Source organism: Eleutherodactylus coqui, chromosome 5 (genome assembly GCF_035609145.1).
Source record: "Eleutherodactylus coqui strain aEleCoq1 chromosome 5, aEleCoq1.hap1, whole genome shotgun sequence".
NCBI lineage: Eukaryota > Metazoa > Chordata > Amphibia > Anura > Eleutherodactylidae > Eleutherodactylus > Eleutherodactylus coqui.
The window spans coordinates 89442044-89469739 of NC_089841.1; the positions used below are offsets into that span (position 1 = coordinate 89442044).

Here is a 27696-nt window from a genome sequence, read left to right on the forward strand (position 1 = left end):
CACATCCTCTGTAAAACATGGTGGAGGCAACGTGATGGCATGGGCATGCATGGCTTTCAATGGCACTGGGTTACTTGTGTTTATTGATGACACAACAGCAGACAAGAGTAGCCGGATGAATTCTGAAGTGTACCGGGATATACTTTCAGCCCAGATTCAGCCAAATGCTGCAAAGTTGATCGGACGGCGCTTCACAGTACAGATGGACAATGACCCCAAGCATACAGCCAAAGCTACCCAGGAGTTCATGAGTGCAAAAAAGTGGAACATTCTGCAATGGCCAAGTCAATCACCAGATCTTAACCCAATTGAGCATGCATTTCACTTGCTCAAATCCAGACTTCAGACAGAAAGACCCACAAACAAGCAAGACCTGAAGGCTGCGGCTGTAAAGGCCTGGCAAAGCATTAAGAAGGAGGAAACCCAGCGTTTGGTGATGTCCATGGGTTCCAGACTTAAGGCAGTGATTGCCTCCAAAGGATTCGCAACAAAATATTGAAGAAAAAATATTTTGTTTGGGTTATGTTTATTTGTCCAATTACTTTTGAGCTCCTAAAACGTGGAGTGTTTGTAAAGAAATGTGTACAATTCCTACATTTTCTATCAGATATTTTTGTTCAACCCTTTAAATTAAACGTTACAATCTGCACTTGAATTCTGTTGTAGAGGCTTCATTTCAAATCCAATGCGGTGGCATGCAGAGCCCAACTCGCGAAAATTGTGTTACTGTCCAAATATTTCTGGCCCTAACTGTATCGGAATTAACATTATATAATGTCTAGCCAGAAATTTGTCCAAGGCTGATATCCCAATGCAACGAGCCAGCGCCTGGGGTTCCATTTGGAGCCTCCATAGCCGGGTTCTGTTAACACATGTCAAAATAGTGCAGCATGCAGCACTACTCTATCCCGTACAATGTTGGATAGAAACCCAACTGGCCGCATTTAATCAATATATCTGTTGGGTTCTGTTAGAAGGATTAGTTCAGTTAGGCCGCCTGCAGACGAGCGGGTCGGATCCAGCGGCGAGAATTCTCGCCGCGGGACCCGACCTGAGCGCCTGCAGAGATGAGCGCGTACTCACCCGCGCCCGGCGGCCCCGGCTCTTTTTTTATGTGCCGGCTGCCGGGCAGCCGGCGCATGCGCAGACCGGAGCCGGCGGCCGGGTGAGTAACGTATCTGTGCGAGGCTCTGCCAGCCCCGCACAAAAATAGGACATGCCGCGGTTTGTTTGCCGCGCGACCAAACCGCGGCCGTCTGCATAGGAGTGCGTATTGTAATGCACTCCTATGCAGGCTTTGAGCGGCGGAAATCCCGACTAAGGCGGCCTTAGTAGATGTTTTTTCTGCTCCTACGGGACAGATGTGAATGAGCCCTTATTTGTCTCTGTATGGTAGATGCAGAAAATCCTGCAAGAATTCCTGCAGCATTTTCAGCTCTATATCTATTTGTAGATACATTTGCAGTCCTATATCGTTGGATTCGTGTCCTTAAATGCATTTCAATCTGATGCCTTGTAGAACCTGTAGAACAACTTCAGTCAATAACTTTTCACCATCGCAAAGTTGTTGGGAACATTCTGCTGTTCTATTTGATGCAGAACAAGGAAAAAATTCTGTAAATAACTTTATGTAAAGTGTTCTCTTCCTAGTATTTTTTTTTTTTTTGAGTGTAACCTAATAATTGTAGGCAGGAAAGTGAAGAACCAGCGATGGAATGAGGATCTGTACAAGGAAGGGTTTTTGGCACAGATGCAATAACTTGCTCAGGTTAGTTTCACAAACAACTTTTTTTTTTTTTTAATGAAGGCCACAACAGATTTTAATAGTGTTTTTGAGCCAAACCAGAAGTGGATCCCGCAGGAAGGAGAATTACAAGTCCTTCCTTTATATTTCCCACTCCTTCTGAATCAGCTTCTACCTGTACCTTCTACGCTCCTAGGTGTACAGGAGTTTCCTGAGATGGGAAGCTTTTTCAGGTCGCTAGAATCCACCCTTTTCTCATCGTGGACACACTAAAACCGCTCACTGTTGCCCTCATCCACTCAGCTCAGTTATTGCAATTCGCTGCTGATTGGCCTCCCCTGCTCCAGAGTCTACCCCCTCCAATCGATCCTGAATGTGGCAGCCCGGCTCATCTTCCTGTCCAGCCACTACTCGGACGCCTCTGCCCTGTGCCGGTCACTGCACTGGCTGCCCGTCAAATACAGAATACAATTTAAACTCCCTACCCTCATCCACAAAGCGCTCCACAGCACTGCTCTGCCTTGCATTGCTTCCCTCATCTCAATCCACCACTCAGCCCGGGCCCTCTGCTATGCTAACGAAATCAGACTAAGTGCCCGTCTAATTCGAATCTCTCATTCCCGCCTCCAAGACTTCTCCAGAGCAGCACCGGTCCTCTGGAATGCTCTACTGAAAAATATCCATGCAATCACTGACACACTAAACTTCAGGCGTGCTCTAAAAACGCACCTCTTCAAGGAGGCATACCATATCCCCTAAACTAAACCCCTCTGAACTCCGCCTGATAACATTCTCCCTGTCCTACCGACTGCAGCTCCTGCTAGCCGTAATTAACCGGTATCTGCAGTCATACCGACTCCGCCACTGTAAGGTCTGACCATTGTCTGTGTGTATAGCAACCCACACTCCCCACCTCACCATACCGTGCACATCTCCAGCCCCTTTACCCCATTATTTGTAGTGTGTAAGCTCATTGGAGCAGGACCCTCACCCCTTCTGTTTCCATCAATCGATTACTTCATATAACCGTGGTCTTGTTTTTTTTCCCCTGTATTGGAAGCGCTGCGGAATATGTTGGCGCCATATAAATAAAGATTATTAAATGGGAATATGGAACAATGCCTCCATCGCGCCACCTATTAGAAGGCAGCGGTCCTGGAAATCAGTGTCAGACCTTTTAACAAGCCGTGTAATCTAAGCCCGAACCCTCTTCAGAAGAAAAGGTAACCATGCAGCCACTTACTGTTCTGGGGTTTTTGCTCCTCGTTGATCCCTCTTCCCATTCATAAAAACTTCCCAGAGGAGCATGTATGGCTTTAAGTGTCCTCACACCTTCTAGATGCTCTCCTTAACAAGTGATGATACCCTTCCCGACCCACATCTATAGGCCTCTCGTTAGCCAAGCCAGAAACCTGCTGCACAGCAATGCGGAGCAAAAACTCCAGAATAGTCTGTACATGGCTATCTTTTCCGTCTGGAGAAGACTTTAGCTTTGGCTCATATTCCCAGTTATTGTTTCAAGGCTTGCTAAAAGCTCTGACATTGACACGGAATGCTGCCTTCCGATAGGTGGAGCTGTAGAGGCGTTGTTTCATCTCCCTTTTTCCAAAAACTTCCCAGAGGAGCATGCATGGAATTATAAGTCTCTTCATACTTACTAGGTGATCTCCTTAAGGAGAAAACCTACTCTTCCTGACCTGAAATAGGAGAACTCCTGGACTACCAGCAGCAAATGGCTACTAACAACTGCCAGTAGCGGGAGCTACTAGCTTATGTAGTTATATTTCTCCCATTGTTCCATGTTTGCAGTCAGGCCTCCTTAGTGATGGCTGCAGGCTACCAGAATGATAATGAATTCTCACACTTTTCTGCTATTGTTGGTTCCGTGCCCCCCAAAGGCAGCCAGATAGCTATAGATTGCTTCCATTATCCCAACAAAAGGGGATGTCAGGGACTGCTAGATGATAACCTAGGCCAAGTGCTTCTAACATGAACATGTTTATGTAAATTAGGTCTATGTTAAGGTGACCGTAGTTCATGAGTAGGGTGCTGGTGGCAGGCATTAGATCGCTGATGCACGTTGGCTGCATGGGAAATCCACCCTGTGTGAATATGGGTTTACGCTGCTGATTATGACAACCTGCATTCTGTCAAAATGTCATGCTATCATTCATTTATTTATTTTTTTAGGCATATGCAAAATTTGGTGGTGCTCCGCTGACCTTAAATCCTGTGGATTACACCTGGGCAAGTTCACAAGGTATTTCCTAACTTGTAATCGTACATTGTGTTGTGTATTACATATTGTTAGACTACTAAAATTGAAACGGTGGTAGAGTAAGCCATATTTTTCTCGGTCTGGAACATTAGCGCTGGAGTGGCGGTGGTACTGTGCATTCGACTACACTTACTGCTCCTTTTTTTTTTTTTTTGCCTTTTTGAAGGGGTTGTACCAGAATTACAAGTTATCCCCTGACCCTAGGATGGGTAATAACTTGCTGATTGGTAGGAGTCTTACTGCTGAGATTCCCATCAATCCTGAGATCCGGGGTCCCGTGTATCATCTTCTCATCACTGTGGGGATGCTTCAATAACCTCACAGTGAATGGAGCGCCAGCTAAGCATGCATGGTCAGCGCCTCATTAATTTAGATGGGGCTGACGGAAATAGCTGAGCGACAAGCGTTCGGGTATTTGTACGGTCCCACTGAAAATGAAAGAAGTGGCAGTATGCTTGTACGACCAGCGCTCCATTCAGTCGTCTTCTCACTACGGAGGGTTCCATACGTTTTTGTTTTTTTTTGTGGGACAGAAAAGCTTAGTGAGCAGCACTTCTGCACTCCATGGAAAAAAGTACACAGCCATAAGGGAGATAAAATGTAATCGCTCTTGAACTGTTTCACCAGTTTGTAGTAAAACGTATGCACTCGATGGAAGGTTAAATCCTAATGTGAACAGGCCCTTAGAGCAGATTGCACAGCTGCCTGGTTGGGCTCTGTGCCAGTTTAGCTCCTGTTGGTATCTTTGCCTCTGGTCCAGTAGGTAGGCTTACTGGAAGATGTCTCTCGGATTGTCTTTGGCTTACCATTGCCATATTTGCAGCTTTCAATGAAATCTGAAAGGACGGGGCGAATGTACTAGGCCCAGCATTTCCATTTGCCGGGCTTAGTACAGGTTTCCCCAATGCACCGTGTGCTTAATACGTGAAGAGGTGCATGCCTCTTCATGTGTTCAGCACATCCCCAGGTCCTCCGTGTGCCTTCAGAGAAATGTATGCCAGGTCTGACCTAGCGTACATTTCTAATAAGTTACACTAATTTTTGGCCTGAATTAAGCAAAATGTCTGTCCTCGGCTGGCAAGACCCATCCGCTTTTCAAAAGGGAAAAAAAAAGTCAGCAGAAAGAAGTCACACATTTCTGCAGAAATGCCTGCTTACACAAAAATTTGCAACCTTTTTATTCCACAAACTGGTAGAAAACTGTTTTATGAATGTCCCCTGTAGTACTTGTCTGCCTTTTGTTCCAGTGGTTGCTGGGGTCTAAGTACTTGGACAGTGACCCTTTGAGCATTATCATGCAAAGAAAGAAAAGCGGGCTCTTCATGTAGAGGAAGAACTTAAAACTGACAGTATGTCACAAGTTATAGTGCTCACTTTTATGGGTTGCAAGGGATGCAACACCTAATGTGACTGCTGCCCAGTCTGGTTCTCCTCCTGAGAATAGTGCCATGGGGGTCAACAATGGTAGACAAGGTACCGGTCACTTTTCTGGTACAATCTGCAATTTCATTCACAAATGATTGTGAAACGATTCGCTTCTTATGCTGGAAAAGTAATGGTATCCTTTCTACTACCTATGAGCAATAGACTGACTTTACTCTTATGTGCATGTAGAAATTTTACCAGAAAACCAAAAATCTTAACTTTCATCCATGCTGTAATAAGGAAGAAAATAGATTTCTATAGAGCCCGAAAAGATAATAACCATTCTGTTCTGGGGCTGTGACATGTTGAAGAATGAGCTTTTTAATATTGGTATAACATAAGGAGATGTCCCACTCGCATAGACATTATGTACTGCAGAAAGAATGCTTACTAATAGCTTTCTTTAGGTCATAGGGGATCTAAAGGGATTATGTAACCTCGTTCCCAATTGACGGGTCTGATATTTAAACAAAGAACATCTAGTTTTGACTTTTGAAAGCAATGCCACGTTATCTTGAGCATGAGCTATATGCACTGATTAAACCCGCCTGCCCATTTTGATGTCCTTATTCCAGATTCCAAGTCATTGCACACTGCTCAGTTGTAATCGGGCATAAAGATGCCTTTATAGTGGAGCTATGCATTCGGCCTGAGTGTTGGCATACTTGATGTGGCTGGAGGATACTGAGAAAGGTTCTAACCTTATTTAAGGACTTTCTATTTAAAGGGGTTATTGTAAGGGGGTGACAGCCATTATTTTCATGTTGTTTGAATTTGTAGTGTCTTTAAGGAGGGTGGAAAGGGAGAAACCTTGCCGAGTGTGAAGAGGAGGCAGGCCGTGATTGTCAAACAGTGGGGTAAAAAGTGAAAGTCTCAGGGAGTCTCTCATTGGTTTTGCAAATGGATCAGGAAAGGCAGAAGCCAAGTGTTTCTCCTTTCCCGTCCCTCCAACCAGAGGCGTAACTTGAAGCTCCTGGGCCCCAATGCAAAACCTGTAACAGGGCCCCCAACTATAATGCTTTATTCATAGTACTGGGTTCCCTATATGGAGAAGAGAGGCCTTATGGGCCCCCTAAGGCTCCTGGGCCCGGGTGTAACCGCATCCCCTATAGTTACGCCAGTGCCTCCAACTTCTGTGTACCCATTCTAGCTGGCCTTAAGCATGGTAACTCCTGGTTAACGAGGTATAGAACTGTTATCCTTGGATGGTTTTAAAAGACTGAATCATCCCCGATTATCGGCTTACAAGTTCTTTTTACATCTTTTTCTATGGTTGATAAAGAACTGTTTTTGTGTTCAGCAGTGGTGACTCCCATGGATTATGTGAGTTATCATTGGAGCCTTTGGGCCATGGTCATTTACTTCATAGCCAAGTCCTCACTGGAACCAATGTGGCCGGATCTTGGCCATAAGACTCTAATGCCACAGTTGCTGGAATATGAGTAGTAGGGAACCTTAACTCCCCCGTAATGGAGCTTGGCATGGCTCTCCCTATCAGGAAATTGGGCCAGTTCTCTGCCCACAGGTCTATCACCAACCTGGACAACCATTTTATGGCATATGGATGTCCTAGCGGGGCACCAAAGGAAAAAAATCAGCTCATTTATGCATACCATGGTCAGTCATTAATTTGAATACCAATATGGAATGCTACTGTTCCTTTGCAGCGGGGTTAAAGAAGTCAAACCATGTGGATGTGGCGTTTATGCATTTTAAATTGAGTACGCATGGGGTGCATCCTATATACTTACAGACATTTTTTTTCCTGTAAATGGGATTTAGTCAGATTAGAAAGCTTGGATGTTACCATATGCCTTCTAATAAAGCCTAGCAGCCTTCAAGTGGTGTTTGAATTTGGTAAAACAGATTGCATGATTGGGCCAGGGCTTCCTATTCAGCGCATCCCCTAAGGATCTCTTATTTTGTTACGAAAAAAATATATACGGTGTTCTCTTTATTTAGGTATAGTGCCCATATTAACATATGAGGATGAAATTATTACCAAGCCTGCCAACATTTTAACCTTTTGCAGGAAACACGTGAGTTGCAATGTTTTTATATATTACTGTATTGTGATTGTTTTTGCTGTTAGGCCGCCTGCAGACGGGCGGAAATTCCGCGGCGGGATTCCCTGCAGAATTTCCGCCCCTGGACGCCTGCATAGGATTGCATTACAGCACGCAATCCTATGCAGACTGCCGCGGTTTGTCTGCACGAAATCACGCGCAGCAAAAAAAAACGCGGCATGCTCTAATTCTGTGGGGGGCTCGCAGAGCCCCGCACAGAAACGTCACTCACCGGCCGCTGGCTCCGCTCTGCACATGCACCGGCTGCTCGGCAGCCGGCACATGAAAAAGCCAGAGCTGCGGGAGCGGGTGAGTCTGTGGTGCTCCCTGCAGGCGCTTGGGTCAGGTGCCGCTGCTAGAATTCTCGCAGCTGGATCCGACCGGGCCGTCTGCAGGCCTTAGACTTGGGTCTATACATTAAAAAATATTGTTTTTTTTTAATGCTTTGCTGCATGGGAAAATTGGATTGAGTGTGTACCTGGACTAATCCCTTTTAAAGCTTTTAGATCATCACTCACTAATCCTCTGTAACCTGATGGTAATAAACTAGAGAAAGTTATTTGGTTTTCTCACTTATTACTATTGATGATCTTTCTGCTCCTTGAAATCCCCTTCATTCAGGTGATCCTCTGGCCCATGGTCAGTGCAGTGGGGCCCGGTTGGAGTCGGAAGTGTAATACACTTCTTCACTCCTATTACACTTCCGACCCTGACTATTTGGAGCGGATGTCCACATCAGTGGTCAGGGCAGGAAGTGTAATAGACTGCTCTCTGCCTGAGCGTTGAGGGCAGGGCAGCAGGAGAAACGGAGTGTAATGTACAAATTATTTTCAGCTTTGTCATGGCGAGGACTATGCAGCGGTTTTCCCCCCTCCCCTCTTTCCTCATGTCAGTTGCAACTTATCGTCCAAAAAATATAGTAAATGCACAATGTGTGTTCAAAGTATTCCGTTTTCTGTGTATTTTAAGACAGGACAATTTCTCTGGAGCGAGAGACTTTGTAGCTGCTTTTCAGTTTTTTAATTCAATAATTTTTTGAGTTTTGTCATTTTTTGTAAACCTAAGCTTACATTTCTAATCCCCTTCCCATCCCCTGTCCCCCTTTCCTTCCTCTAGCTGCTCTTCAGTTTGACCAAGAAATAAGGATCTGGTTTTCCCATGTTGGATAGTTATACCCTAGCCATAAAATAGACCGCACTGGTCCTCCAATTTCAGCTACAGTACGTCCTGAAGCAGTGGCTGCTCATGCACCACTCCACTTCAATGGAACGGCTGACGTTGGCTGCGCTCAAGCACTCCAGCATCTCTGGCAGTCCCATGGAAGTGAATGCAGCAGAGGCATCAATCACTGCCAGAGCTGCAGGATATGCCGGGGCTGAATCCCCTGGATTGATGGAAGTCTCAATGATTGGACCTCCACCGATCAGCAAGTGATAATTTGTTGAGATGTGAATACCCTTTTAACCTAATATTCTCTTATTGTGCATATGGGTTCTGTAAAGCAGACAACTAATTTAACTATTCTCTAACATAGGTGCATTTTCAGCCCCTTTGCATAAGCTGATGTCATTCTTAGAAAGTCGTAGAATAAGTGAAGAGTGTTAAAGTTTTGTAGTCTAAAGACGCCCCCTAATTCTGGGCTGAAAATCTGTCTCCTGGCTGCAGCTATTGGAGTGCGTCTTTGTCATGAAACATCTGTAAGAGGAATGCTTACAACTTTCAGTCAAACACTTGACTTACTGTAAGAAGAAAGCGTAATAATCCGTAAAATATTAGGTAATGTTTGTTCCCATGAATTTTCCCTCTTGCGGTTTATAGGGGCTATCTCAGAATCTAATTTTTTCTTCTTTCAAAACTGCTAGTGATTTTATCTGCACAGTTGAAGAGGTAAAATGAACACCAATTCCAGTTTGAGGGCTTAGCTTACAGATGGCACCTATATAAACATTACACATAAATGATGTATAGACATGCAAGTGAACCTGTCATCGCTTCTAAGACTAGTAAACTGACTATGCCTATACAGCATGAAAGTAGTCCTCATTCCGAAACGTATTTTGTTATAACTACTATGTAAGTTATACCCCGAAAAATAAGTTTAAAAAATTTTCCTGCGCCAAAAATATGACTAAGTAGTCCAGTGGGTGGGGCCAGAATACATCCCATAATGTTGCTGCTCTCTGCCAGAGTGACATGTACGAGACGTCATCCACAGGGTGATTTGAAATCTTTTGTGTGCACTGAGATCGTTGCCTGACAGATGTGTAGTTCACAGAATCATAGGATGGTAGAGTTGAAAGGGACCTCCAGGGTCATCGCGTCCAACCCCCTGCTCACTGCAGGATCACTAAATCATCCCAGACAGATATTTGTCCAGCCTCTGTTTGAACACTTCCATTGAAGGAAAACTCACCACCTCCCATGTCAACCTGTTCCACTCTTTGATTACCCTCACTGTTAGAAAGTTTTTTTTTTTTTCTAGTATCTAATTTGCGTCTCCTCCCTTTCAGTTTCATCCCATTGCTTCTAGTCTTTCCTTGTGCAAATAAGAATAGGGCTGATCCCTCTGCAGATATTTGTAGACAACTATTAAGTCTCCTCTCAGCCTTCTTTTTTGCAAACTAAACATTCCCAGATCCTTTAACCATTCTTCATAGGACATGATTTGCAGACCACTCACTATCCTGGTAGCTCTTCTCTGAACTTGCTCGAGTTTATTGGTCTGTTTTTTTAAATTGGGGTGCCAAGAACTGGATACAGTATTTCAGATGAGGTCTGACTAAGGAAGAGTAGAGGGAGATAATTACCTCACATGATCTAGACTCTTTGCTTCTCTTAATACATCCCAGAATTGTCTTTGCCTTTTTTGATGCTGCATCACGTTGTTGACTCATGTTCAGTCTATGATCTATTAGTATACCCAAGTCTTTTTCACATGTGCTGCTGCTTAGCCCAGTTCCTCCCATTCTGTATGTTGTGGGTTTTTTTTGTTTTTTTTTTAATTTTTCTTGCCCAGATGTAGGACCCTACATTTCTCCTTGTTAGTTGCTGCTCACTGTTCAAGCTTGTCTAGATCTTTTTGAATCCTCTCTTTCTTCTCTAGTGTTAGCCATACCTCCTAGGTTTGTGTCATCTGCAAATGTAATCAGTTTCCCCTCAATTCCTTCCTCCAGGTAACTTATAAAAATATTGAACACTGGGCCTAGGACAGAGCCTTGTGGTACCCTACGGGAGACATTCTTTCTATTGGATGTGCAGCCACTTATGACCACTGTTTGAGTATGATTACTCAGCCAGTTGTGAATCCACCAGTTGTGAATCCACCTAACAGTTGCCTTGTCAATCCCATATTTGGTCATTTTTTTCAATAAGTATCGTATGAGCTACTTTGTCAAATGCTTTGCTTAAGTCAAGATATACTATATCCACCATATTTCCCTGATCAATGCAGTTGGTGATTCTGTTGGTAATTTCCTAGAAGGAAATTAGATTAGTCTGGCATGACTTGTTTGTTACAAACCCATGCTAGCTCTGGTTAATTGATCCATTCTGTTTAACAATTTGTTCAAAGATCTTTCCTGGTATAGAAGTCAGGCTCACAGGCCTATAGTTTCCTGGGTCCACCTTCTTACCTTTCTTTGAGAATAGGAACAACATTTTCCTTCTCCAGTCTTCTGGGACTTCTCCTGTTCTGCAGGAATTTTCAAAGTTCAGCAATCACCTCTGCCGCTTCCTTCAGTATCCTAGGATGTAATTCATCTAGACCTTGAGACTTTAATTCACTTAAAGGGGTTGTCCCGCGATAGCAAGTGGGGTTATGCACTTCTGTATGGCCATATTAATGCCAATCAGGAGGCTGGAATCGGCACACGTGACGGGCGGAGCTACGCGATGACGCGTACAAGGGGCGGAGCCAGAACGCCGCTGCTGCCGGACCGAGCCGAAGGGAAAAGACCCATCTGCGCAAGTGCGTCTAATCGGGCGATTAGACGCTGAAATTAGACGGCACCATGGCGACGGGGACGCCAGCAACGGAGCAGGTAAGTGAATAACTTCTGTATGGCTCATATTTAATGTACGATGTATATTACAAAGTGCATTAATATGGCCATACAGAAGTGTATAACCCCACTTGCTGCCACGGGACAACCCTTTTAAGTTATCTAAGTGTTCCCTCACCTTATCTCTTATAGATGGCCTGCATTCTTTTATTCCCCAAATAGCACATGAAAGATCAGCTGACGTTACATCTACTTTCTGAGAGAAAATGGATACAAAATAGGAATTTAGCAGTTCTGCCTTTTCAACATCATTTTTAACCAATTCACCATTTCCATTCTGTAAACCTCCTAGAACATCTTTCTTTTGCTTTTGACATACCCCCAAAATCATTTTTTTTTAAATTGCTTTTGGCCTCTTATACAATCCTCAATTCATTAGCTTTAGGTTTCCTGACACTTGCCCTACAGTTTCTGCAAACTGCAGTATAATCTTTTTTAGATATTCACCCCTCTTTCCATTTGATAAAGATATATTTTTCTTCCTTTTTAACATGTATTTAAGTTTTGTTTTCATCCATCCTGGTTTCTTTAAATGCTTCCCATCCTTCCTTCTTTTAGGGACTGTTAACGATTGTGCTTTTAGAATTTCATTTTGCAATATTTTCCAACCACCTTGGACATTTCTGTCCTTAAGAACATCCAGCCATTGGATTCTTCCTATCCTCTTTCTGAGTTCATTAAAATCTGCCTTTCTGAAATCCAACCTTGAAGTCTGAGTTTTCTCAGGTCTTTCTCCCCTTGTTATCTAAAATTCAAGGATAGCATGATCACTATCTCCTAAGGTCCCAACCACTCTTACTTCCTCAACCATTTTGTCCCCACTGGTAAGAATTAGGTCCAAGATAGCAGATCCCTTTGTTTTCTCTTCAACCTTTTGGAAGATAAAGTTTTCAGCAAGAGCGGATAAGAATTTGTTGGATCCATTACTTTTACGAGAGACATTCCCAACAAATGTCTGGATAGTTAAAATCTCCCATAATTACTGTCATGCTTCTTTGAGAGCTTGGCCATCTGATGTAGAAAGAGTTCATCCATATCTTCTGCTTGTCTAGGCGGCCTATAGTAAATGCCTATAATGGTGTCCTTTCTGTTCTCTCCTTGTATTCTTACCCAGTATCTACAGAGCTACCATGCCCTGAAGCATGAATCTCTGTGGAGATAATGCTTTCCTAACTGTAAGTGGGCCTTTAGGCCTCATGTCCAGTGGCGGGTTGAATTCTGCAGACAGGAGCCCGCAGAGGAATCCGACCCTGCTTACCTTTTTGGGTCGTCTTTTTTTTTTTTTTTTTTTTTTTTTTTTTTTTTTAATGTACTGTGGATGTGTGCGCAAGTGCTGGCACAGTTCATTTTTATTTCTTTTTTTCAAACCCCTGCTTTCCCACGAAATCAGCTTGCCCATCCACAGTGTCAACTGTGGACGGGCTGCTGATTGGACGGCTTCCATTGACTTCAATGGAAGCCGTCCGTCAGGAACCGCACTAACAGGAAGCATGCTGCGATTTTGTTTTCCGCATGCGGAAGCTGGAAAACAAATCTGCATGTATAAATTGAAGTGCGCACGCCCATGGTTCCCTATAGGCGACTTGAACTGCGGATCTTCTGGATCCGAGCACCCGCGCAGATTCTGCAATTCAAATCTGCTCGTGGACATTGTGTTTTACAGTATAAACTTGTACTGTAGTCACTGAGGAAACCCCATCTTAAGGCTTTCCCACATAATCTGATAGCTCTGGGTCTTGAAGAGAACCAGATAGCTTGCTGAATATATTTCCTGTTATTAGAGTGAATGTTATACCCTAATATTAGCTTCAAAGGGTCTTTTTTTCTTTGCTACTTTCTATGATGGGGAACCTGAAAAGAATAAGCTAGGATATGCTCATCTGTCCTGGGTCCCCGCATGTCCCAAGGCATCAGCTATGTACCTTATCTTTGTTTACAGGCTGCAGCCAGTCGCAGACCTCAGAGCTTGAACGCTGCTGTAGCCTGTAAACATTGTCACAGCTTCTCACAAGATGCAGAGAGCCATGATAGTGGGACCCCTGGAATTACACCTCACTCTTACAGTTAAAAGGGAGTGCTACCATCCATGTGTTTCCATTGCTTTATTACTGACTTCTCCTCTGACCCCTGAGTCTATAGCTTACTCCTCTATGAATCCCACATGTGGAAGGAAGGTATCAGTTCACCGCTCCTGACTCTGGAACGCTTGTATTTTTTCTACTGGGTACTGGCACATATTTAATGGCAAGCAAGAAGAAATTGATCGGATTTCTTAGCTAGAACAGTAGAATGCGATAGCTTTTTTTGAAGAGTTGCCTGCATCTCTGGTGGTCCATTTATCCCACTGAAATTAAAGAGTTTAACACGGTTTTCTATTCTGCTGGAGTGACATGGCAGATTTTGAGAAAGTAAATAGTTTCCCCCAACTATGCAGAAAGAATGTAAACTTTATATCTTACATACTACACAGCTAGTAGACTTCATGGGTTCAAACCAGAATACCTCGACATGTCTCAAGTGCCAAAACCTACAGGATATTTGTATCTATTTATTAGGGTCCTGTCCAAAGCTTCAGGGTTATTGGGTGCTGCTGATAAAATTCTTAAATGATCAAATGGGAGTTCCGAGCTGGGCTTATTATTTATGGTCCTTGACATTTATTCAAAGCCTCCAGATGGTTTTACATGCCTAAATGTTCTATTGCCAAATATTGGCTAGCGGTCAGAACTCCAAGTCTACATGATTGAATACGTTCATTAATTTGTGTCGTGCCTTTTAAAAATATAGTATTTAACCCCTTAGTGACTATACTTTTTTTTGCTTTTTTTTCCATTTTCGTTTTTTCCTCCCCTTTTAAAAAATCGTAACTCCTTTATTTATCCATAGACGTAGCTCTATGGGAGCTTGTTTTTTGCGCGACAAGTTGTATTTTTCAATGGTTCTATTTAATGTACCATATAATGTTTACTCCCGCCTTGTAAGCTATTTATCAGAGAACTCTCTCCTAGACCCCCTACAGTCTGGCTTCCGACCTCAACACTCGACAGAAACTGCCCTTACTAGGGTATCCAATGACCTACTGTCAGCCAAATCGAGGGGCGATTACTCCCTACTGATCCTCCTTGACCTTTCTGCAGCGTTTGACACTGTTGACCACAAACTCCTCCTCAGTATGCTACGCTCCATTGGCCTAAAGGACACTGCCCTCTCCTGGTTCTCCTCTTACCTATCTGACCGCTCTTTCAGTGTCTCCTTTGCTGGCTCTACCTCCCCTCCTCTTCCCCTTGCTGTTGGGGTCCCCCAGGGCTCGGTCCTTGGCCCCCTTCTCTTCTCTATCTACACAGCCCCTATTGGACAAACCATCAGGAGTTTTGGCCTCAAATACCACCTGTACGCTGATGACACCCAGCTATACACCTCTGCCCGTGACATCTCTGCACCCTTCCTCCAAAACATCACTAACTGTCTGTCCGCTGTCTCTAACACCATGTCCTCTCTCTACCTAAAACTAAACCTCTCTAAAACTGACTTACTGGTATTTCCACCCTCCACTAACCGACCTCATCCTGACATCTCCATCTCAGTGTGTGGCGCCACCATAACTCCTAGACAACACGCCCGCTGCCTTGGGGTCATATTTGACTCTGATCTCTCTTTTGCCCCCTACATCCAATCTCTGGCCCGAACATGTCAGCTGCACCTCAAGAACATCGCAAGAATCCGCTCTTTTCTCACTGTGGAGACGTTAAAAACGCTTATTGTCGCCCTCATCCACTCCCGGCTCGATTATTGCAACTCGTTGCTGATCGGCCTCCCCTGTACCAGACTCTACCCTCTCCAATCCATCCTGAATGCAGCAGCCAGGCTCATATTCCTGTCCAGCCGCTACTCGGACGCCTCTGTCCTGTGCCGGTCACTGCACTGGCTGCCCGTTAAATACAGAATTCAATTCAAACTCGCTACCTTCATCCACAAAGCCCTCCACAGTACAGCGCCACCCTATATCGCCTCCCTCATCTCAATCCATCAACCAGCCCGGGCTCTCCGCTCTGCTAATGAAACCAGACTGAGCGCCCCTTTAATTCGAACTTCTCATTCCCGCCTCCAAGACTTCTCCAGAGCAGCACCGGTCCTCTGGAACGCACTACCAAAGGCTACCCGAGCAATCCAGGACTCGCAGAACTTCAGGCGTGCTCTAAAAACGCACCTCTTCAGGGAGGCATACCGCATTCCCTAAACAAACCTCTCTGTACTCCGCCTGATAACATGCTCCCTGACCTACTGACTGCAATCCCTGCTAGCCATCATAAACCGCTCCTGCAGTCACACCGTTTCTGCCGTCACACGGCTAAATGTCTGACCATTGTCTATGTGTATAGCATCGCTCACTCTCCACCTCGCCATACTGTGCACATCTCCAGCCCCTTTACCCTCTGTATCACCCCATTACTTGGAGTATGTAAGCTCGTTGGAGCAGGACCCTCACCCCTATTGTTTCCATCAACTGATTACTATATGTAACCGTGGTTCTGTAATGTTTGTATTTTGTCTTTCTGTATTCCCCCTGTCTATGTAAGCGCTGCGGAATATGTTGGCGCTATACAAATAAAGATTATTATTATTATATTATTATGTACTGAAAAACTTAAAAAAAAAAAAAAAAACACTAAGTGGAGAGAAATGGAAAAAAAAACATTTCGCCATCTTTCAGTGCGTCTTCTTTCTACGGCGCACTAACTGCAAGAAAAATGACCCGATAACTTTATTCTATGGGTCAGTAAGATGACTACAATACCGAAGTTGTATAATTTTTTTTTTTTTTTTTTTTTTTTTGCTGTACTACTTATATATATTTTTTTTAAGATATTTAATTTTTAAAAATTATTTTCTTTCTCCATTTTCTGCGCACAATAACTTTTAAAATTTTCTGTTGTGTGATGGCTCATTTTCTGCGTTATGTCCTGTCTTTTCTGTTGGTACCATTTTGGAATACATAGGACTTTTTGATCGCTTTTTATTAATTTTTTTCATGGCAAAAGGGTGACCAAAAAAGCGCATTTCTGGCTTTTTTGTTTTCTTTTTTTCAGACGACGTTCACTGCGCGTGGTAAATAATGCATTACTTTGATAGATTGGACTCTTACGGATGTAGCGATACCAAATATGTATTTTTGTTTTATTTAGATGTTTTATTGTTTTGTTTTTTTTTGTTTTTTTTAAAATAATTAATGAAACGTTATTCTTATTTTTACTTTTTCTTTCAGTCCTCCTAGGGGATCACAACCAGTGATGCTTTGATCGCTCCTGTAGTATGATGTAATGCTATAGTATTCCATCATACTGCATTCTGGCAGGCAGCCTATCTTGATAGGCATTCTGCCATGACAGCCCTGGGGCCTTTCAGAAGGACCCCGGCTGCCATGACACCCACACAGCTCTTCCGATCTCACCGCATGGGGAGGGGGGAGGTATAGACTAGATCGGAATAAAGTTGAGTGATTGGGCCTCTTGCACCAGGAACCTCGCTGTGTATTCAGATCTGGCTGGGGACCACCATCTAGAAAGGGAATATATCATTTTGCTGGCTATTTGAATCATTGCGCACGTTTCATGTCTGAATATTTTATTTCACGTCTTTGCAGAAATATAACGCCGATTATGTGTTGTCGGCGAGAGAGGGATCCGACACCCTGGCATACATTGCCCTACTTGAGGAGAGGCTGCTTCCTGCAATAGTAAGTATTTACTTATACTTTCTACACCAATATCTAAAGACTTCATACCAGCCATTGTTTGCTGTGATTGATACTTCATGAGTTTTACTTCATGTAGTTTTCAAGATCCAACAAGACTGAGTCTAAGGAGGTGGTTGCCACTAGCCATGAACTATGTAAGGTATATAACCAGTTTAAAGCAACACCCCACCATCCCCAGTTTCTGGTCAAAATTCTGTCTCTGGGTTGGAGGGTGGAAGGGAATATATTACTTGCCATTGAAATTCACATCCCACTGTTTCTACTCTCTTTTTCAAGGGGCCAAGAAGTCTGTTATCTTTTATATTACCGAATAACCCATAAAAACTTTAAAAAATCTTATTTGTATAGCTCCAACTTATTCCGCAGCGCTTTCAGGTAATTTATTTATTATTTATTACCCCACCACCAAGCTGGGTACTCATTTTACCAGCCTCGGAAGGATGGAAGGCTGAGTTGACCTTGAGTTGGCTACCTAAACCAAGCGGGGATTGAACTTGCAACCTTCAGGTCGTCAGCGAGAGCTTAGCACTGCATTCCTGCTGCCTTAACACGAGTATACTAGTAGTGTTAGACTACTAATAATTTAGAACTGCTCTGTAATTGCTTAGCACTTCTCATGTGATTTAGCGGTAGCCACCTTGGCCGCAAAATAACAGGAGTAGAACTGGTGCAGTGGGATGGAGGCGACGCTAAAGTGCAGCGATATATTCCCTTCATGCCTTGGACAGAATCTTGTACCAAAACAAGAGGGTCAATTTAAGATTATTTTAAAAACGTCATACTTTTCATGAGTACTGTGGATTGGGTGAAAGTGTTTGACCACCCATATGAAAGCAGGTTTCTTTGTACTTACTAGCCTTCTGTATTTATGTCCCAGGTGCATACGTTTTGGGTGGATTCTGACAATTATTCCAGTGTGACGCGCCCCTGGTATGCTTCACGGATTCCTTTTCCTCTGAGATTTTACTTGCCCGGAAAGATGTCTAGAGAAGCTTTGAATAGAATTCTTGTGACCAAGGGGCAGCCACCGCTATACAGCATGAATGAAGTGGAAGCACAGGTAATTGCACACTGTTACTTTAACATATTCTTGTAGCCTCCCGTTTTCTTACAGGGTCACTGACCTATGCCTTCCAATCATGAGAGTGAAAAGGGCCATGGTGCCTTCTGTATGTTGAGCCCCTTCAACTCCCGTCGGCTTTCCAAGACTGCCCTCGAATTATGCTCCTCCTACTCAATTGAGCAATTTAGACAGGAGCTGAAGGGACATGAGCCAGCTCCTTGTTGTGCGAGTAATCCAATTGGTGCTACAGCATCTGAAAAGTCTAACCTATAGTTTCTTATAGTGACCATGTAAAGTGTAACACTAGTCATAATTATATAAGGCAGTTTTTGTTGTGCATTGAAGAGTGTAGGGACTGTGTTAGTGAGCTGAGGTTCTCCTGCAGAGCTGCTAAGAGGGACCTCGTAGTCTGCAGAGGTGCAGCAGCGGAGCTCAGAGACTGAGAAGGGACTGCTTGGAGAGGATAGCTGGTGCCGGACTGAGGAGCCGGAGGCTGCCTGCTTCAAAGGGAGACAAAGTAGCTATGTTGCAGGCACAACCTGGTGTGATAAGCTGATCGCGACAAGGAAATGAGAACAGCATTGTGGAGTGGCACTCTTGACTTGGACGAGCCTGAGACGGTAGTAGTGGGGACTCCCATACAACAGAACTGTAAGTGAGGCCGGCCTCAATCCAACTACTAGGTGTACACACCAATAAGGACGTGACTTAAGTAACATGCCTGATATGTAGTGAGATGCCATGCTAGAGTACTTGGACCGTGTACTAAACCTCCATTGCTTGCGGTTATAGGCTGAGATAGGGATGCTGGGACGCGAGCCTACATTATAGAGACTTTTACATTTGAGTTTTGAGCCTTTAGTTTCCAACAAAGTGTATTGCTAAAGAGTGGTAACACTTTACAGACAAGCTGGGTGTTTTGTTGCAAGAAGTGCATTTCTGTTCACCAATACTGATCTCTGTACAACATTGATACTGTTCTTCCTTATTCAGTAATGTGTACAAAATATTGTTAAGATCTAGTTTGCCTTGACTATATCTTGCTGGGTTATTTAAAGGTGCGAGTTAATTGCTGACTTGTTATAGCATTATTTACTTGCATTACTCTGTTCTTAGATATTTTTAGTTCTCCTTCTGCTACATTGTATCCCTCCTGATTCAGCGTTGCGACACCATCCACCTGCATTAACATATGTATTGATATTTGTAATGTATTGTAGTCGTTTTTTCACTGTTAATGTTTAACGGTTCACTATGTATTTCTGATAAGGCGTATTCGACATGTTACTGTGAAGATCTACCGTGGTTTATCATGTCCCTCTGCAGCTATGGTTTGCTAGAAATATAATCACAACCAAGTTTTCCACTTTCTGGATCCAAAGACAATAGCACAGAGCAACTTGAAATATTTTAGTGGTCAGGACAAGTATTTGCTTATTGGCAGGAATTGTTGGAAGATATACTCCCATTTAACCATACAGTACATTTGTTGCTGGGTGGTTTATATATACTTTGTGAGGGAAAAAATTACAGCCCCCAGAAGGAGTTATTTTACTGCAAAACTCGGCATGCCGTTACATCTCGGGCTAATATGCCAATGATTAGAGTTGTGGCGTAATTAGATGAACTGACTTGCCAAAAGTGAATTTATTGTGTTGTCAATTAGACTGTGTGACTGCTCATTTTTTGTGGGCCAAGCTTTGAGTTGTTTGTTTTTTTTTTTTTTTTGTTTTTTTTTAGTACAATTTTTGGGATACTTATCTTTTTTTTTTTTTCTGACACTTTTTTAAATTAAATTTTTGGGGAGCACATGATTTTTATTTTTTCTCCTTTATAGTGCCTACCATGCGACATAAATAGTGCAATATTTTAATAGTTCATACTTTTCATAAACAATTTGTTTTATTGTGGGAAAAGGTTTAACTTTTTTATTTTATAAAGGGGTTAATAACATATTAACCCCACCCCTTGTATGGCCCACAGTGATGGGTTCGCAGGGAGCCATTCGTGCGTCATGTCAGCTGGGGCCTTCTAAAAGGCCCCAGGGCTGTCATGGCAAAATGCCTATTATGCCATCTCCATGGGGTGGCTTGATGGAATGCCTGCCTGATCACAGTATGATGTAAAAAAAATGGCACCAAAAATGTGCTTTTTTTTTTTTTTTTGGTCACTGTCTCCAGGAAAAACTGCAATAAAAGGTGACCAAAAAGTCGTACGTATTCCAAAATGGTACATCGTGCAAAAAATGAGCCCTTGCACAACTATGTCGACAGAAAAATAAGTTATTGTGCTCAGAAGATAGCGGCAGAAAATCATTTAAAGAAATTAAATCTTTGAAAAAAAACTATATAAGTTTAGTATCGTAGTAATCATTACTGACCCATAGAGTAAAGTTGTCATGTCATTTTAGTTGCAGTTTGTGCGCTGTAGATAACAAGCCGCACCGAAAGATGGTGGAATTTCACTTTTTAATTTTTTTCATTTTACTCCACTTAGAATTTTTTTAAAGTTTTTCAATAATTATGTGGTATATTAAATAGCACCATTGAAAAATATAACTCATCTTCCAAAAAACAAGCCCTCATACAGCGACGTCGATGGATAAATAAAGGTGTTACGATTTTCTTAAAGGAGAGGAAAAACGAAAAAGGGGTGGGGGGTGGGGTGGGGGGCCAGGGCCGCATCCTTAAAGGGGTCCTGACACAAATAATGTTTTTATGCTTTAGCAGCCATTGTTCCCTGGTCTGCCTAATGGACCCAGTGAACCCATAGTTTAATGGCTGCTAAAGCATAAAAAGATAACACTTACCTGTTCTTCTGTTGTTGACATCGGGGGGGGGGGGGGGGGTCATCTCCCAGCAGGTGCTGTTCCTCCTCTTCTGTCTGCACAAGCCACGCCGCTCCGGGATCGCGCGCATGCGCAGTGGAGAGGTGCCCTCTGACAGGAGTCAGGACGGGCTGCGTCTCCACTGCGCATGCGCAGCACTCCGGAGTTCAGCAGGACGGACGGGCCGCCCACAGCAAGCACTGTGCGGTCCGTCCGTTCACCTCGGAAGTGCCTGACGGATGGACCAGAGCAGGAAGTGGTCTTTTTGACCGCTCCTGCTCTGCTTTAAAGGCACAGAAGAAGATGCCGGCTGGAGGGGACATGCCTGGCGATCGGGCCAGGCAAGGTGAGTACAATTTTTTTTTTTTTTGATGTCAGAACCCCTTTAAGGGGTTAAACCTCTTTTCTTACATTTTTAATTAGCACCTATAGGGGACTTGAACTTGCAATCACTTAATTGCTTTTACTATATACTGATCGGTGATTTTCATCTTTGTGTGCTAAGCCTTGCTGTGAGCAGGCCTTAAAGAGATTGTTACCATTATTTTTGCACCTCTCTGATGGCAGCACCAGGTAGTCACACTGTCACTGATGATGGTGATATGTCTGCTGTGTGGATCTATGCAGGAGTTTGTAAAAAAAATGTGGCCTTTATCAGTAGCCGCACATGCATAGAGGACTACTGAAGGGTAGTCCTGCATGTTCATGAGCTGCAGGCTAACTACACCCACCCTGCCTTCCAGCTGTCTGCCTATTACTGTGCATGGAGAGAAAGCAGCCAATCATTGGTTGGAGGGCAGGGCGGGTGTGGCCATCCTGCAGCTCATGAATATGCAGGATTAGTTCTGTGTCTGGCTGATACTAATATAAATACAAGTTTCTCCAAAACTACTGCAGAGATGCACACAGCAGACATATGTCTAATCAGTGACGGGCATTACCTTTATGGTGAGGACTGCAAAAACATGGTGACAGTCTCTTTAATCCCTTAAACTTTCTTTTGTGGCATAATGTCATGGTTGGGGGGCACTTAACGCAACAAGGCGTAAACGTGTGTTCTGTGGATAGTGCAGACTCGCTATTGATGAGAACAGCGATTCCCCGCTCTAGAACACCTTACATGCCATATTGCGGCATGGAAAGGGTTCACAGAGGGAGCGTGCTCCAACTGTAACATAGTATACTAGGCTGAAAAAAGACAAATGTTCAGCCTGCATCCGCAATGTAATCGCAGAGGGCCAATGAGTTGCCGTGGCAACCAGGCGACAGACACTTGTTTCCCGGCCTGCAATGGCCTATGGTCGCTATTGTAAACAGTGAGGTTCAATGCCCACGGTTGTATTTGCACTGCAGGATCCGGAGCGGGCGATTGCTTCAGGATCCCGCAGCAAAACGAAAAAAAGAGCTCTACTGTAGATATGTGACTCAGAGCTCTTACACAGTAGAATCCTGTCACACAGCAGTAAACGGGGGCAGACTGGCCAATCAACCAATTCCTGGTGGGCTGGTCTGTTCCTGGGGCCGGTGAAGGAGAAGACATTTTTGCAGAAATGTAAAACAAAAAAAAGTTATACTCTCCTGTGCCCTCCACCTGCTCACTCTACCTGGAAGTCGGGATGAGCTGTGCAAGCAAAGAGGCCAGGAGAACCTGTCACATCCATGGAATGCCTTTAGTCAGCTGTCAGCCCGCTCTTCTTCTTGCAGACGGCTGCTCCCCAGTGACTCCTCCCCCACCATGATGTCACGCAGGTCCTTCAGCCGCCTGGCAGTACATGTACGGCGATAACAGTCCTCCAGAGCATGGCGCTGCCCGCGGCTGCTGGCCGCTACTGGGCTGCCAGGAGTCGGGGTGGAGGACACAGCCCTCTATAGCAGAGGGGGCAGATGAAGATCTACAGACTGAAAAGGGGGGGGGGGTGCATACAATGGGTGCACGAGTGAGTAAGGGGAATTCTGAAGCCACTGCAGGATGAGGCATCCTCAGGCTCTAACTCCAGACGGCGGGCAGGACCACAGCTGAGCTGTCACTCCCCTCAGTGATAGCACCCGGGGCTTCCCGCACCTGCCGCACCCACCTTCCTACGCCACTGAGCAGGTTCACTCTAAAATGTAGCACCTATCCTCAAATTATGAGGTCGTTTAAGAGGTTATGTACAGCACATAATATACAACATGTATTTGGTTAGAGGGCATTACCTTTTGTGGGAATAATTTAGATTTATGTCCTGATTTTCTCTTTTTTTAGGTGAATTATTTTTTTTTAAATAAATACCAGAGCAAGAGTTGTTTATATTTTTCAGTAATTGGTTTATTTGGGAATTTTTCTATGAGTTTTTGTCGATTCATACAGGTTCTGTTTATTTTTACAGATCTATAAAGATGCCAAGGAATGTCTGAATCTCCTTTCCAACAGACTCGGAACATCACAGTTCTTTTTTGGAGATACGTGAGTTGTAGAAAAGAGACAGACCTAAACAGTATGTAAAAGCTAGCACAAAGAACAGTGGATGAATTGTCAATAACGGCCAATCACATTCTGGATATAATTTCACTAGTACAGTTTTAAAAGGAACTGGTCTCCAGTTTCATGCTGCCCAAACCGCAGGCAGCATGAACCCTGGACAGATATGTCATATTCTGGAACGCTGCAGCATTTCCGAATAAATATACTCTGAAGATCCGGTCTGGACAGCGTTTCCATTTGTGGGGACCTCTCTGCAACTTCTAGAGTGATTGCGCTCTCCCTTTACACAAACTCGGTGGTCCCAGCAGGGAGAGGCCAGCATGGTACCATTCCTATGACTTGAGCAAGTGAAAATGTTTTGTAAGAAGCATCAGGTAGGAGCCCTGCCCATGTGAGCTTACAGTCTATAAGGAATCAGAGTTATCTGCTCTAAAAATGACAGAGCTGGTATTGGGATACTGGGTAGGGGACTCTTAGAGGGTTTTTTGTCATTAGAAGAAGAAAAAAAACAATACTTACCTATTCCTCCCCCTCAGCCATCTTACCGCATCTTCTACTCTCCTATCTTCTGCTGGCTCCCGGGTCACATCCTTTCTAGCCGGCCGGATCCTCTTCTTGTTTTGGAGCATCCATTAGCTGCAGTTCGTAGTGTTCACTGCCTAGCAGGAAATGCAGAGACATTGCCAGCCTGCATTAGCGCGCATGCGCGATATCTCGCTGCTAGTGTTTCAGTCGCGTTAAAGCAAGCTGCTGAGCATTCAGCATTCCCTGCTAGTGACTGGGTACATTGACCTGCAGTAGCAGAATGCCGGCAATGTACGCTTCATCACAAGACGAGGAGGATCCGGTCGGCTTGCGGTGAGGTGACCCGGGGGACTGGAGGAGCCAGGAGAAGATTGGCGGGGTGAAGGTCTGGTAAGAAGACTGACTGGGGAGCAATAGGTAAGTGCAGGTTTTTTATTTATTTATTTTTTTTAAATGAGAACCCCTTTAAGGCCCAGTTATAGGATAGTTGAAATGGGTAAGCTTTCAGGGAGTGTTTACATGTTTGGAGGGTTGTGGGAATGAGAGATACAAGGCACAAGACTACTTCTATTGAATCTGCTTTCCTAAAAATGTATGCTTAATTTAGGGGTAAAGCGCAAACCCCCCCCCCCCCCTTTCTTCAATTCCGCATATTTTAGCTACACATGGTTACAGTAGAAAGAAACGCTGTAGGACCAGGTCTCTTTGTAGGAAACACTTTGTTTCTGCTGTTCTAGGGTATCAAAATAACTCACATATTTTATTGCAGGCCTACAACCCTAGATGCCTTTGTTTTTGGTTTTCTTGCCCCCCTCTATAAAGCACGTCTACTCAAGGTTCAGCTACAAGAACATTTAAAGCAGCTTCCCAACTTGTGTGACTTCTGTGACCACATTCTCTGTCTCTATTTCACGGAGCATGCTGAAGGTATGAAGGTGCCTGTAAAGTGCTTGGGTTGTAAAATAAGTCAAAGTGGAATTTCTAGTTTTTTTTAAGCTTTCTCTTTAATGTTTAAACCTAGGAAAAACTGAGAATTTAGATTTTGCCAATACTTATGCTGCTCTGTTTTTGTAAAAACGGGACTACCTGAAGGCCACTGTTCTGCAGATGCCTTTGCCGTCCTCTTCTAGGCTGCACATGATGCCTGGGGTAAAAACAACTCAAGCAGAATTTAAATTTTCCCCCATAGGAGAATGTACAAAGGAGTATTAGCCATGTCTACTGCTACTGGATAGATGGGAGTATGGTTGCAGAATCAGACTACATGGAGTTAGTCTGTAGACATGGAGAGACATATATACATGTCAGATCTGTAGAACGGTGCAATATTTTTATTGGCGACTATTTGCAAAATTGCTTAATTTTTAACTTTAGACACAATGACGATAGTTGTCATGGTATAGATACCATAGGTTGTAAAGAGCCATTACTGGGCAGAAGCTGAATATTAAGATTTACACTTGAATGTCAAGACCACACCTAGTACGCAGATGAAAGTTAAGAAAGTGATTTGATAGTATGCAGTCAAAACTTTGCATTTCTTATGAACTTTCCTGGTACACTTTCTTCTTTAACATTGCTTTACTTTTTTGCTGTACATACTAATCCTGTCTATCACACGTTTTCTCCTCTCCATCTCCTTGCTCTGTCTAGGAACCTCTCCTGCAGGCCAGGAAGCAATAGATGCAAACTTGCAGAAACTCACACAGCTAGTAAATAAGGAGTCCAACCTAATAGAAAAGGTTATAATTTGCTTTCTTCTATCTATACTTCATGTAACCAATTTCCTACCAGAATTCCTTACATGTAAAACTCTTGGTTGGCGAACTTGGAAATGTATGACCAATGTTAAACAAGCCTCCACTACTGAACATCATTTTACAGAAGTCTCTTTGTAAGATTGTGTCTTTGCAAGTAAATAGGACCGGTGTTGGGGGTATTCTTAATGGTTATGTGTTCACAGGCTTTGGCAGAAAAAAGTCCACTCTGCCACTGATTACCTTTTTGTATATTTTAAAATTTGTCACTGGTCAACCCCATACAAAGGGGAGGAAGGCCACGGGGCTCTCCATATTTTAGTGCATGAGGCTCATATGCACATTTCCAGGCACTTGAACTAAAGGGATATACAGAGATCGGGGAGCTCAGCCTTGCAGAAGTCCCACCTGGATCTATGTATGGGGTGAACACATCACTCCTGCTGTCCTTACACTTGTCAAAGATTCAGGTATTCCCACATACCAACATTGATTCTTGCCTGTAGTGTCTAATGAGAGCCAATTTCACTGTGCCACCAGGAGCTCCTCATCAACTGCTACTGGCTCGTCAGAGCTTCTTCCACGAATTACTCCCCCTTGAGCACATCCTCACCTCTTAGACTCTGTTCACACTTCCATCAGGAGATTTCTTTTTTTGTTGGTAAGAGTAGGGCAGTATGCGGTATTAGTCTTCCTATCAGAATGACAGACACCATGGGGAACATTTATTAAAATCGGTCTTTTAAATGCTGCTCTTAATAGGATTTTGCATAGTGCATGATGCGCCTGATTATATGAAGAAGCATATGCCTCTTCATATGTTAGGCCCATCTCGGCACCTACACTGAAATGGACTCCACATCCTACCATGTCTGATATTTACACCAGTTCTAGGGTAAAGTAGACATGTGTCGTCCTGGGGTGGCCATACCTCCTCTCGACAAGCTACGGCCACATTTGTAAAAAGAAAAAAGTGTCAAGTGAGGCGCCAAAACATACATTTTTGTGCAAATTCCCACTTGTGTGCAAAAATTTACCACTTTTTCTTTGTCAGAAACTGACGAAAAACTTTTTATCAATGCACCCTGTATTGGAACCGAAAAAATTGCATTGCAAGTCAATGAGGTCTGTTGGTGTCTGCCATATTATGGATCCGGCATTTCGTCTTTTTTTTTTTTTAATGCTCCCTATGATGGAACAGAAAAATGAGAAATTTAATGTAAGTGTGAACAGAGGCTAATGGAGACAGAATGCACACCGAGTGAACAGACACACATTGACAGACGGGTACAGACCTCACAAGGGGACATTTATAATTGGAAAAAATGAAATCTGTACTGTATGTAAGGAGCATATACCACAGATCAGAGTAGTGACTGCTTTGCTTTGGGCTATAAAGCCAGTTTTCATTCTAGTTTTGATAACCAAAAATGGAAAGTGTCTCGCTCTTCCTACTCTTCTAGCATTCTGAATGGTGTATATATACCCAGTGATGCATCCCCTGCTCCTCTATTGCTACATGAGAGGCAGGGTTTTCCATCCCGTACCAAGAAATCTGTGGCAACCCCTATATAAACTATAATGGCAACTATAAAAGAACACATACTAAGTAACACTTGCAAAGAACGCTTAACGAACCTCATCCTAGTAACTCATATTTACGGTGAGTGATTTAGAGCTAAAAGTTCCTTTAACCTTAAGTACTAAGTCTTGACCTTTTCAATGAAGCCT

The 27696-nt window shown here is 43.6% G+C and overlaps 1 protein-coding gene across 2 annotated transcripts in view; it reads left to right on the forward strand.

Moving 5' to 3' along the window:
- MTX3 (metaxin 3) overlaps nucleotides 1–27696 on the forward strand; it is a 43127-nt gene that overhangs the window by 7126 nt on the left and 8305 nt on the right. Inside the window, exons 2-8 of one of the 2 annotated variants that reach the window (XM_066602833.1) lie at nucleotides 3935–4004; nucleotides 7410–7486; nucleotides 17216–17308; nucleotides 18207–18389; nucleotides 23589–23665; nucleotides 24978–25135; nucleotides 25862–25950. In XM_066602833.1, the coding sequence (XP_066458930.1) occupies nucleotides 3935–4004; nucleotides 7410–7486; nucleotides 17216–17308; nucleotides 18207–18389; nucleotides 23589–23665; nucleotides 24978–25135; nucleotides 25862–25950 (747 nt within the window). The remainder of the gene's footprint in view (nucleotides 1–3934; nucleotides 4005–7409; nucleotides 7487–17215; nucleotides 17309–18206; nucleotides 18390–23588; nucleotides 23666–24977; nucleotides 25136–25861; nucleotides 25951–27696) is intronic. The other variant, XM_066602832.1, reaches the window with a different exon arrangement.